This window comes from Carettochelys insculpta, chromosome 4 (assembly GCF_033958435.1).
Source record: "Carettochelys insculpta isolate YL-2023 chromosome 4, ASM3395843v1, whole genome shotgun sequence".
Lineage (NCBI taxonomy): Eukaryota > Metazoa > Chordata > Testudines > Carettochelyidae > Carettochelys > Carettochelys insculpta.
In genome coordinates this window covers 26,765,969-26,779,704 of record NC_134140.1, presented here as the reverse complement: position 1 = coordinate 26,779,704, position 13,736 = coordinate 26,765,969, and the positions used below count along the sequence as shown (strand labels likewise).

The following is a 13,736-nucleotide window of genomic DNA, read 5'->3' as shown; positions in this document are numbered from 1 at the left end:
TAACACTTGTTGTCCCCAAAGTCCATACTGGTCTAGCCCACTTTCAGTATAGCCTTTTTGAATTTATAGGTTTTACATCCAGTTGCATCTCTCTCCAGAAAGATCACATACAATCCTGGCCCACAATAATACATAAGCTTTAAACTTTAATACTGTCTTTCAGGATATTGCAGGAAGTGTTCTCTCCTGTTCCCTTCAAAGTGGAGGAGAGTGTCTGGAGGGGAGAGAGAGGAGAGAAATGAGGCAGGAAGGAGTGCTCAAGTCAGAAATACCCACCCATCCACACCCTACATATATCAGACTGCACCAAAACTGTTGCTTTGCCACTAAGAATGTAAAACGTACGAATAAAGTGCACCAAAATAATCAGGGTGTTTGCTCACTTCTTTCAATCCTAAAACGGAATTCTTCTACTCCAGAGGCCAGATTCTCCACTGATGTGAATTTTGCATAGTCACTAATCCCTGTGCAAAGCAATTGTATTCATTTATACCTGAGTAGAAATGTATAAAAGACACATTAATGGAACAATCAAATTCCAGAAGTCCAAACCCTTCTTAGATTGTTCTAAAATCAGGACACTTCAAAAGTTGCCTTTCATACTTTATTCCCACCAACAAACTAAGAGTTTTGGTACTTATGGGATAAAGACTGCCAGTGTCAGAAGTGGAAACAGTACAAACTCATGGCAATAATTGTACATGGCTGGGAACAGCTCCAAAACCTATTTTTAATGATTGCCATGGAAACATCATTGTTGACTAGAAGGTGAATTACATAAAATTCTCCCTAATTCATAATCAACTAATTTAGGGTGGATATATTACAAAAGCATTTGTCCTAACTTGACTTTTTCCTTGATCACGTCTAACAACTATTTGTGATATTCTACTAATACATGCCTGTCACATTTGTTTGCCTGTTGGCCTGTGAACATATATGAATGCAGCATAGATCAAAAATCTCAGCACAACTGAAGCATGTTTCCATGTCACACTTTCAGGCAACTGGAAATTTATTGCACTGGATAAAATCCTGTTGGTCTTATCTGAGCAGAACTCCCACTTTGTTCTAACAGGGGATCTTTTCCATATGAGAGCAGAGTCTGAACAACAGGATTGTACCTGAGATGAACCCCATAGCCCCTCCACACAGCTTTATGGAAAAGGGGCTATGAATACAAATATGCATAACCTAGGGATAACTCAGGAATGCTTGGGCCAAGATACGTCTTGTAACCTATTGTATTCAATGATATCTGCTGGAGCTGTAAATCCTATTTTTTGTGCATGTTGATCTATGTGAAGTTGGAAATATGAGGTGTCTTTTCGTAGTTTTTTAAAGGTGCTAATAATAGCCGTTACTGGAGTTCCCCCAACAACCCAGAGGGCAGGATTATCTTAAAGACTGAGAAATCAATAGGATGACCTATAAATTGCTTTATTTTTCCTATGGGGGGGTGGTGGGGAGGAGGCTTAAACAAAAGATTCCTGCTGGGGGGAAAAGCCTATTTAAACCATAAGAATCTGATATCCAGGAAGAGAGTTTCTTGGCTGTGAGTATTCATTGCAGCTTGATGAGTACGCTTAGGTGACCATTTGCATTGCTCTTGTGTTTGTCCATTACAAGTTTGATAAAATAATTTGAGGACTTGCTAATATGCAAATCCTTGCAGAGCAATATGACTAGTGAAGAGATCTTCATATCAACAACTTTATTACAAGACATGAAATCAGTTGAGAAAAATATGGACAGCACCAGGGCAATGGCTGAGAACAGCTGGAGCTGTATCCTGAATCAAGGATATGGCTCCAGACTGCTCCTGCAGTCACTGTGTTTTTCACAGACAAGTTCCTGCCATTAAGAAGATGCTGGTGGTATTCTGAATGAGGCAAAAAACACCCCACCGCCGGAAAAAAAAAAACCAAAACCAGTCCTGTAGCACCTAAAGACTAATGGTTTTATTGGGTAATGAGCTTTCATGGGTAAGATCCATTTCATCAATCTTCATCAAATTATTTACCTAATAAATAAAATGGTTACTCTTTAAGGTGCTACAGGACTGCTTTTTTTTAGGTGAAGCTACAGACTAACATGGCTAACCCTCTGATATTGGATGAGGCAGTGCAAATTAATTGTATTAAAAACTTGACCACTACAATCCTGATTGATACAAAATTCTGTGCAAAGTAGGCAGTGTGCACACCATGCTCTTTCTACGTTCGGAAGTGACGTGGCAATCATGAGGGAAAGTGCTCGTAAAGCTTCTTTGTGACAAAGCTCAAACATTAGTTTACTTTGTCGATCACAAGCATCGCCTGTCTGGTGGTCTGACAAATTACTTGTGGCTGCCGAGACTTTCACACCTTGCAACTATATTCACCAAACTGAATGAAGCTAATTTGCCTTTACAAGGAAGAAATGTGAATGTTTTCACCATAGAAGATAAACATTTGGTCACTATTGCTGAAACTGGAATTTTGAGCATCACCTGAGGAAGTAAAGAATTTTGATGGCTTTCCTATGTTGACTGACTTTTTGACTGAAGCCAGTTCTATTCCTGATGAGGATATTTGCAGTGATCTTTGTACAGCTCTTATGTGACTTATGCTCCTCTCTTTAGAATACTTTCTTCCCACAAATGACTAATTATTAGGTGAGAAATCCATTTTTAACAGCCAAGCCAGTTGTCTTAACTGCTCAAGATTATGAGAATCTGATCAACATGAATTCTGATTAGCAGCTCAAAGAATTTCAACAAACTTCTAATTAATTTTCAGAGCAACGTCATTCAAGAATATCCAAATGTTGTGAAACATGCCGTTCACAAGCTCCTTCTCTTTGCTATAATTTGTGAAATTGAATTATTGTGTTACAACAAAAACAGAAAATAGGAACAGACTTAATGCTGCACCTAATGTAAAAATCCAGTTTTCCAGCATTATTCCTGCTACTAAATTGATTTGTAAATAAAACAAACATATTCTTCCCACGCATTTTTTTCATAATTTAATCCAGTAACAGTGTCAGTTTATTTTACTTATTTTCCAATAGCTTTCTAAAAAAAATTAGACACATACAAAAAATTTCAAAAATTATTTGGGTACCTACTGAATTAAACCACAATATTTTAAGGCAGGACAATTTTTAGGACAAGGGTGAGCAAGGGTGAGTAAACTTTCTAGGTCAGGTCCCACTTTCCATCCCTGCAATAAGCAGAGGTCCCTAACCTGTCTAACCAAAATTTCCATCAGTTTGGATTATGTTCACAAAAGAAATCCCTTTCAGCATGTGTAAGGAAATATGCAGAATGTAAAAACTTTAATTGGCATATAATGTGAATCAACAGCAAACAGTAACATTTCCACATTTTTTAGGTTAATGAGCCTGAGACCCAGCTGCCCCCCTCAGCAGGAGCCCACCCTCCACTTTGTGCACCCCTGTTCTGGGAAACTCTGGTCTGGAGTGTCTGGATTTTAACTTTTGGCAGTCTCATGATAGAAGTAGGACATCTTCAAGTCACCCTCCTATTTGTGAATCCATTGACAGTTGATTAGCCCAATTCTGGATCCACAGCACTTATCGGAGAAGAGGTAGGTGTTAGTAGCTGTTGGAGTGGCATGGGGCAGTTTGATACTCTGCCTCTCCTCATCCACACTGCAGCAGGACCTCTCAAATTGTGCCACTGGTCTTCAGTGGGGATGGTCTTCGGCAAGGCTCTCCCAAGTGTCAACACTGATGCTGCACTTTCATATGTGCCTTCTTCATCACTTTGTATTGCATCAGCTGGCCCCCAAATGCTCCTCTGTCCTTCAATTTGGAAAACAAATCTGTTTTGGGAGGTGCTCATCAGACATCTGAACCACATGAGAGGTCCAACGAAGTTGTTAATAAATAATGGCTTCCCTGCTGGTCATGTTCAACTCTTCCAGCACACTAGTGTTTGTGCAGCTATCCTCCCAAGAAACATTTAGGATTCTCCTGAGGCAGCACTGATATTGTTCAAGTGCCTTCAAATTATGCTTGTATATTGTCCAGGTTTCACATGCGTATAGTAGCATTGAACCAACCACTGCATGGTATACAAGGAGCTTTGTCCTGAGACGTCCCAGTTCTTGAAGACTCTTTGTCTCAGGCAGGTGAAAGTGGAGCTTGCATGTCTCCGAGGATGCTGGATTTCTGCATCAACACTGACTTTAGTGGAAAGATGACTTCCAACGTGTGGGAGGTGCTCCACATTTTCCAGCAGTACTCCACTGATTTTTGTCCTGTTGGTGGCTCCGAGCACCTTGGACTTCTTGATGTTCAGTGTGAGGACAAGATTCTCATATTCTTCAGTGAAGACATTTAAGGGCTGTGGGAGAGACAGAAACAATCATATTGTCAGCCATGTACTGGAGCTCCATCACTGAGGTTGTATAAGGCTTGCTTTTAGCCTCCAGGCTCCTGCGATCGTCTATAAAATGAATGGGAAGCTTTTCAATATTCATACCATCTGGAGGCTTGCCATCAATGAGGTGAAGGGTCATGCCTATGAAGATACAGAACAGTGATGGGGCAATGACACAGCCTTGCTTGACTCCTGTTTTGACCTCCAAGGGTCACTTTGGGAACCTGTTGTTGCTCAATACTGTGGCAGTCATGTTGTCGTGACACAGCCTTAAAATGCTAACAGATTTTTTGGGGCAGCCCATCTTTGAGAGGATGGTCCCACAGGGTGCTACAACTGAATCAAATGCTTTGGTTAGGTCAATGAAACTCTTAAGTCTTGGCTGTGTTCACAACATTTTTCTTGCCGTTCCTGGGCAGTGAAGATTGTGTCTGCTATTCCTCGGAATGATCAGAAGCCACATTGGGATTCTGGGAGAATTTCTTGTGAGAGGCAGGAGTCAGTTTGTAAAAATTTGAACTAAGATTTTCCCCGATGTTGCCAGAAGCGAGAAGCCATGATAGTTTCCACAGTCTGACTCGTCTCCCTTCTTGAAAAGACTGACAATCGGTGTGTCTCTGAAATCTTGTGGCATCTGCTTTAACTAAAGCACTTGTAAATATCTAACAAAGTTAATTTGCTCAACAATGGTAGTTTCTTATGTAGATAGCAGGGATTTACAGTTTATAAAACTATGGGAACACACTGACTTGATATTAAGATTTAAAAAAGCTGGACATGCAATTGAGGGCTAATTTTCATATAGTCAGGTATAAAACTATCTAGTGTACCCAAACCAGTCCATTGATGTGAACCTGCAATCATTTTAGCAGTGAACCACAGAATCACAAAAATGTAGGGTTCAAGAAGCCATATAGTCACTCCCTTCCCCCATGCTGAGGCTATCTGAGAGATACCTCGACCAGGAGTCAGCAACTTGCAGCTCTGGAGCCAAATGTGGCTCTTTAAGGACTCCTCTGTGGCTCCTGCCACTATAATTGCAAAGAAAAAAAAAACCCTTCTGCTTAGCTTCAATAAATGGTGAACATCTAAAAGGCCAACAATGAACAACTCACTCTAAATAGCAAGGCTACGTCTACACTAGCACACTACATCAAAGTAGCCTATCTCGACGTAAGAACATGGAAATAGGCTACCTCGACGCGTATCATCTACACATCCTCCAGAGTTGGTGCCATTGACGTTCAACGTCAAAGTAGCAATGGAAAACGTCGAAAGGAGCCGCCCTGGAAGGAAATGCTGAGCTTCCACACACACAAGCTCTCCCTGTCAAAATAAGGGGCCAGCAAAGCCCCAAGCCGCTCCCTTAAAGGGCCCCTCCCAGACACACTTGCCCTGCACAGCACGAGCTCCACAGAGCCAACAACTGGTTGCAGACCCCATGCACACAGCATGGACCCCCCAGCTGCAGCTGCAGCAGCAGCAGCAGCAGCAGCAGCCAGAAGCCCTGGACTAAGGGCTGCTGCACGTGGCGACCACAGAGCCCCGCAGGAGCTGAACAGAGCATCTCTCAACCCCTCAGCTGATGGCTGCCATGGAGGACCCTGCTATTTCGACGTAGCGGGACGCAGATCGTCTACCCACGCCCTACTTTGATGTTGAACGTCGAAGTGGGGCACTAGTCTCATCTTCAGAAAGGAATAGCAATTTTGACATCTCACTGCCTAATGTCGATTTCAACATCGAAATAGCTCATGGCACGTATAGACGCGACGCGTACTATTTTGTCATTATGCCAACTACTTCGAAGTAGCCGGCTAGTGTAGACGCACCCCAAATGTTAGATAATGCCCCCTTCTATGTGCAGTGCATCGGGGGACATCATACTGCATCTGTGTTTTGAGGGTGGTGCTAGTAAAGTCTTGATTTTGAAAAAGAAGCTTGTGGTGTTCCTGCTGGGAAGGGCAACATGCATTTTAAGAAAAAATAAATTATGCCAATTGAATTATGCCAATTGTGCCAATTATGCCAATTGAAGCCAGTGGTACAAACACACAGCTGGAGCATGAGGACATACTGTATAAAAAAGTTTGAACGTATTACAGTAAACATGAACTGATTTACAAATCTTTGTGTGGGTAGTAGTAGTAGTAGTAGCATCCTTCAGCCAATGTAGAATATGGATCGCGCCCTTCGTTGTTCCATTTGGGATCATCATTTGCAGAGTCGACTGTGACTGTGAAGGCCCACACGAGAGTGACAGTCCTTGCTGCATCTGTTGCATGTGTAATGGGTGTCTGGCAGGTCCTTACTGTGCTTTCTGTGGGCTCGCTTCTCCTCTGCTAGCTGTCTGATCCTCATCTCACCCTTCTGAAGGCCCTTGTGTAGTTCCTGCCTCCATCTGCTGCGATTGTCTGCCAGCTCCTACCAACTGTCCGGCTTGATGTCTACCTCCCTGAAGTCCCTCTTGCAAACATCTTTGTAGCACAACTCGGGGCATCCGGGAGGTCTTTTGCCAGAGGCTAGCTCGCCATACAGGATGTCTTTTGGGATCCTTCCATCATTCATCCTGTGGACGTGGCCAAGCCAGCGGAGCCGCCGCTGCCTGAGGAGGGTGTGCATGGTTGGGATTCCAACTTGCTCAAGGACAGCGGTGTTGGACACTCTGTCCTTCCATGATATTCCAAGGATGTGCCTGAGGCAGCGCAAGTGGAAGACGTTCAGCCTCTTTTCCTGGCGGGTGTACAGGATCCAAGACTCGCTGCTGTAAAGGAGGGTGCTGAGGATGCAGGCTCTGTAGACTTGCATTTTGGCGTGGGTGTACAACTTGATGTTATTCCACACTCTCTCGCTGAGTCTGGACAGAGTTGTGGCTGCTTTTCCAATCCTATTTTGCTCAGAATCCAACGACAGGGTGTCAGTGATGGTGGACCCGAAGTACACGAACTTGTGGATGACCTCTAACGAATAGTTGTGTGGGTACTGTTCTTAAAATAGCGGCTACAAAAAGTATTGTTTGATATTACTTATTGAAGACTCTCTTGTATTCACATGCATCACAGCTTTTCAATTACTGAGATTTTACTAACTTTTTTTTTTTTAAAAGGTGGTTCTTGCCATTTTGGTTGTTGACCCCTGACCTAGATCATTACTGACTGAGGTTTGTCTAATCTTTACAAAGTTCAGTGATGGCAGTTTCACAAGCCCTTCTGATAACCAATTTCAATACACCTATTTTCATCAGTAGACGGCTTTCCCCATTTTGTAGCCTAAATCTGTTTGCAGTTTAACAAGCCAAAGTGCACCCTGTTCCCCTTGTAAAGTGCAGTGCTAATCAAAAATACAGCAGTTAAAATAGAGCCTTAAAGGCCACAGACTAATAGCCCAAAGTTTTGACTTCACAGAGGGGGAAAACACCTATTGGTACCTGGTGGTACAATATCATCTTTGATTCTTCATGTTTTAAGCCCTCTGATGACCACCAAACACTGTACCACTACCAAACATCAGGGCTCTATCTATACTTACCAAAATTTTCAAAATGGCCATGCTAATGGCCAGATTGAAGAATATCAATAAGGTGCTTAAATCCACATTCAGTGCCTCCTAGCATGCCACCAGCCACGGCACTTTGAAATTGCTGAGTTTTTCTCCTGCGCAGCTTGTCTACATGGAGGGGTGGGGGTCCTTTGAGGAATAAGGGGATTTCAGTGTTGATGGGGTCCTTTTGAAAAGGACCCCCATGTAGACAAGCCACATGGGAGCAAAATGCGGCAATTTCAAAGTGCCGTGGCTGGTGGCATGCTAACAAGGTGCTGAATATGCATTTCAGTGCCTCATTTGTATGCTTCAACCTGGCCATTCACATGGCCATTTTGAAGTTTTTGGTGAGTGTTGATGTGGCCCAGGGGTTCTCTCTCTCAAGGTTAAGCTGCTTGTACGTTTAACAAGGCAGCAATTCAGTACCTCCCCCTACATCATGGCTGTGTCTACACGTGCCCCAAACTTCGAAATGGCCATGCAAATGGCCATTTTGAAGTTTACTAATGAAGCGCTGAAATGCATATTCAGCGCTTCATTAGCATGCGGGCGGCAGCGGCGCTTCGAAATTGACGAGCCTTGCAGCCGCGCGGCGCATCCAGACGGGGCTCCTTTTCGAAAGGACGCCACCTTCTTCGAAGTCCCCTTATTCCCATGAGCTCATGAATATGCATGTCAGCGCTTCATTAGTAAACTTCGAAATGGCCATTTGCATGGCCATTTCGAAGTTTGGGGCACGTGTAGACACAGCCCATTACTGCAGTGACTCTAGAGCTAACAATAATGGAACACGCACATGTATCAGAACAGCTGCTTTTATGTTTTGGCATGTGCTAATGTTGGTCCTTGCCAGGACTGATACTCAAGAACAACTGCATGGTCACGCTTCACCCCCAACAACCTCTAAAAAAAACAGACAAAGTTAAGCTCCACTTCTGCAGCTGCCCCATTCAGACTGTTGCACAAGGGAGAGGCTGACAATGGTGAAACTGCAGGAGCTGATTTCAAGGAGGTGTAGTTGCCCCTTGAACTCTCCTAGATTTCTTCTCCCCACCACCACCCTGGGGCACAAGGTGTCCCCTCCTCAACTGCATCTTGTCAGGACACTTCCTCTATGCCGAGCGGCGGGGTAGCAGGGTTAGTCTGGATCTGCCCTCCCAAGGAGGAGTGCTGGGGCCCTTCAGGACCTGGCTATTTGCTCACACTAGCTTATGCCCCTATAAATCCGTTGGGCTTGAAGCGGCCCCAGGGCTCCTCCTTGTTTCATCCTCGACAGTGGTCACCGCTCGCAGAAACCACCAGGCAGCCCAGTGTGATCCGGGCCCTCCCCTGCCATCCTCTCCGCCGCTGCGGGGGCACCGGCGCGTGGAGTCCCCCCCGTCCCTGCGCCACACGCTTGGCACCGCGGCCTTGCCACTGCCCTGCGGCGGGGGCGGCGGCCATGAGCTGCGGGTGGCCCCGGCTGGAAGGGCCAAGGCCGCGCTGAACTCCCCGCGGCTCCCGCCGCCTAACACAGCCGGCTAGGGCTGCCCAGGGGGTGCCGCCGCCGCGCTCCGCGGGCTAACGCCAAGGGGCCGCCTCGCAGCCGGCGGCGCAAAGGCAGCGGCCCCGGGCCCAAGCGCCTCCCGCCGCGGAGAGAGCCCAGCCCACGCAGCGCCACGTGGCCGCTAGCGGGACTGTCTGCCCGCCTGGGGGGAAATGAAACAAGCCAGCGAGCGGCGCCTGCCCTATCACCCGGCGGGGGGCTCCGGCGCCAGCGCACCCTGCTCGGTGCGGAGTTTGCGCGTCGCCTCCCGCGCTTGGCGCAGGTGGGGCGCACGGAGCGGCCGCAGCCTCCGTGCTCAGTGCGGCGCTGAGGCGGCGCCCCCCGCTGGGCCCGAACGCCCCCGGAAATGGCCAATGCGGTGCCCCTGCTACCCGGCGCCGGCAGGAGAGAGAAGAACGTAAGTCGCTCCACGTGGCTGCTGGCGGAATCGGGGCTGGGCTGGGAGTGTGAGAGGACGCAGTGATTCTGCCCCTCCCAGAGGAGCTGCGCTGTGTCCTGGCAAGATGATGTAAGATTTTCATGGACTTCCTCTGCCAACGGCACTGGGACCAGAGGGCAGCTGCTGGCACAAAGTCTCTTAGGTATTAAAGAAAAACAAAGGGTGGGGTGGGGTGGCCTTGACTTCTATCTTAGCGGAACAAGAAGAAGTCCTGTGGCACCTTATAAACTATCAGATATTTTGGATAATAAGCTTCCGTGGGCAAACACCCACATCGGGTCTTTGCCCGTGAAAGCTTATGCTCCAAAATATCTGTTAGTCTGTAAGGTGCCACAGGACTTCTTGTTTTTGAAGATACAGACTAACTCAGCTACCCCTCTGGTACTTAATAAGTAGGATGCACAGAGCCTGGCACAGGTAACTATCTCCACTTGGAGTTAAAAAACAAACCAAACCAAGCAACAAAAATTAAGCTTAGCTCTTCCTGTAGGAAGGTTGTGTTCCTGTTTTCATAGGGAGGCTGGTCTGCTACGCAGCTGTGAGACTAGAGAGCTCAGCCTTCTGTCCTTACCAGAGCAGTCCACTGAGCAGAAATCAGAGGCACCTGGGGAAGGGCGTGAAAGGCTGTCGCTATTACGGAGTATCAGAGCTCAGAGCAAGAGGAGGAGAATTACTTTTATGGCTTCAGGACAAAGATGGCAACTTAAGCACTTTGGAATAGGCTTTGGAGGGAGGTTGTGAAATCCTCATCATTGGAAGTTTCTGAGAACAGGTTGGACACTCACCTGATATGGATGGTCTAGGTCAGGGGTCAGCAGCCCCCATCATGAGTGCCAAGAATGGCACGTGAGCAGATTTTCATCCACCCAAGGGGCAGGAGCTCAGCCTCTCCTCCCACTCTTACTCCCACCCTCCACAGCTGGGAGGTTGCTCAAAGCCTGTGAATTAATAACATTATGCTACCAACCACCACCACCTAAATGGTAAAGCTCTGCATCTTAATATACTTATAAATGAAGCTGTTGTAAGTGGGACTGTTGGTGGCCTTTAAAAGTACCACCCACACTGGGACCATACAGAGAGGTCAACAGGCCAAATTTTGGCACTCTGCCTCAGAAAGGAGGTTGACCCTGGCCTGGGTGTACATGGGATCTTATGCCATCAGATAGTCAAGGGACATATACATGAAACATGTCACAGGACACTGACAGCACCAAAACACATGAACAGGACTACCAACAAGGGACACAGTCAGGAAAGTAGCCCAAATCCTTAAGTGGCAGAGGGTATCTTCAGTAGAAAGCCTACCCAGACTCTGGGGGGCAATCCCTACCCATGTACATAGCTGCTGTACCACAACTGACTGCATAACTTCCCATGGGCATACCCAAACACTTATTCTGTACTGCTTAAAAACTCACTCACCTAAATCTGGGTCAGTGCTGGTTATATACCATGTTTATCTTGTGACTTTCTAACAAAACCTGTAATTTTTGAGAATCCAATGTGACCCCAGATGTGCAAAACCTTTCCTTTCAGCCTGTGCACTGTGAATTTTGATTTCACCAGTTAGCTTTAGTAAGCACAAGAGGGTTGGACTAGATGAATTACATTTTATTTCTTACTAAGATTGCTTGTATTAAAAGGATAAACCCATCAGAGCAAGAATAGGAGCAGAAAGCAGTTGAAATTCTTAGTTCTGTTTACTTCTGTTTCTTGCTTTCCTGAAATTTGAACAAATCAGTAATAGATGAAGTGGAGAGGCAGATCACAGAAAAAGTGGAGCCTGCTGCTTTAAAATTGTGGAGTAAGCCATTTTGAGTTTTGGGGAACTTCCTACAGTGGTTTGTATGCTTGGTAAGAGATGCAGCTGGGGACACAAAATGACACACAAACCTTGTGCAGAAGTGACCATTCTCATGTAAAAAGGATGAAGTAGTGGTGTTTTCAGAATTGGCAGCATTTCTGTGACTTGTATGCTGGGGTCTTCCACTTACGTGGGGTTAAAAAGTATCTAGTCTCTTGCTGCAAACCTCATCCATTCACAGAGTTTTGGAATACACTACCTAGATCAGAGAGTCCAATAATCATTCAAAGATTGGCACACTTGTGGTTATGAGCCTTGGATATTGGCTACAGCCCCCCGCCCGACCTCAAATGAATGCCTCCCCTTCCTCCAGAGACAGGTGCCCCCAGGCCACCCTCCATGCCCCATTCTAACTGGATATGTCAGCAACTCACCAGAACCACTGCCAGTGGAGTCAGGCCTCCAGGTCTGAAGGAGCGACGTGGCTCCATGCAGGAGCTGCAGGAACAGCAAAGCTGTGCAGGGGCAGAAGGAGTGTCATAGCTGCGCTGGGACAGAAGGAGCCACATGGCTTCCAGGTGGAGCTGCAGGAGCCACACCGGGGAAACTGCTCCAGGGGCCACCTCTGCCCCCGCTGCTGCTAACTTCTCATCCCACCTAGTGGTGGAGCACATGCGTAGAGTGGGTGGAGAGGCACTCCATGTGTTATGTCCCCCAGTGCCCCATTCACCACATCTGGTAAATGGGGAGTGTATTGGACACCATGGACCTGTGCTCAGGATGAGGGGAATGTCCAGCTGGCTCTGCTCTGTCAATGTTTTCTTTGCTACTTGCCCTCTAGTCTGCCTTTCTCAATATTTGAAGCAGATTGAGTGGTTCAGTAGCACTGGTATGAAAGGTGGCAAGCAGAAGGTATTCAGGTGTTTCTGCTGATGGCTATAAAGAGCCTGTATTTCCAAAATTGTCCCTTCTGATTAAAACTGAATAACGTGCTTTTCTTTTGATGTTTTCTTCCAGAAAATTTTGCCCTGCCATCTGACTCTCCCACAGTTTGTAAGACCCCACCTCTCTGCTGTACCCCCTCATGGTCAGATCCCAACCTGCGGCCAGCTTCTGCACCCACTCCAGCCCCGACTCTCCAGTTGCCAGCCTGCTCATGCACCCTCCCTCCCACCTGACAAGATGCCACATCCCAAACCCACTTTCTGGCAGCCCCTTTGCACACTTTGCCTCATTTTTGACCCTACTCCAGAGTCTAGAGGGGCCCACGAAATGTACTTGCCTTGACTCCCTTAGACTCTGGGGCTGAGTTGTGAAGGGAATGTCTCTTTGTTTTGTTTGTTTATTTGTTTGTTTGTTTGTTTTTGTGCGAGGGCCAGATCAGTGAGGTTGTTTTTGTTGTTTTTTGTTTTGATTTTTGTTTTTTTCCTTTTTGCTTCTCAATTGTGTGACCCCAGCCTGATTTATCTATTGGTCAGTGGCTACCTCTAAAAGGTTCTGAACCCCTCCAGGACATTATTTCTAAACTAGCTCCATTTTCAGGTGCCCATCCATTTCTGGGAGGAATAGAGACTATAATGATGATTGTCTTTAGTAAATAATATACAAATGAGTCAGCTTCAGGAATGAAAATACAGGATAAAAAGGTTCCCAAGTCCCATTTTCAACAGGACTCAAACATTTTGGAGACTAAAGCCTGTTGAGTTTCCATTACCATAAGTACTCAGGACAAATTTTTGAGGTATCCACATTCCACAAATGTAAGGGGCAATGAAGATGAGCTGTCATTCAGCATTCCAAAGTGACTCTCCCATCAAGCCTTGGATTTCCATGGGAAATTCTATGGAGCATAGACTCATGTAAGGTGCACGTCGCTTCTCTGATTCCACCCTGGTACCCATGCAGAGTGCATGTTCCATGCTAGTTATCTTTGACACAGAGATGGACAAAATGGATGATGTTGGGGAAATAGGGAAAACCTTTAAATCTCAAACCTACCACTGTCCTTAAAAGG

General features: G+C 46.1%; 1 protein-coding gene across 1 annotated transcript in view; it reads left to right on the top strand.

Moving 5' to 3' along the window:
• The first annotated feature begins 9,742 nt into the window (after nt 1-9,742).
• SLC2A9 (solute carrier family 2 member 9) overlaps nt 9,743-13,736 on the top strand; it is a 154,267-nt gene continuing 150,273 nt past the window's right edge. Inside the window, exon 1 of the mRNA XM_074992496.1 lies at nt 9,743-9,873. Within this exon, the coding sequence (XP_074848597.1) occupies nt 9,823-9,873 (51 nt within the window). The 5' untranslated portion in view covers nt 9,743-9,822. The remainder of the gene's footprint in view (nt 9,874-13,736) is intronic.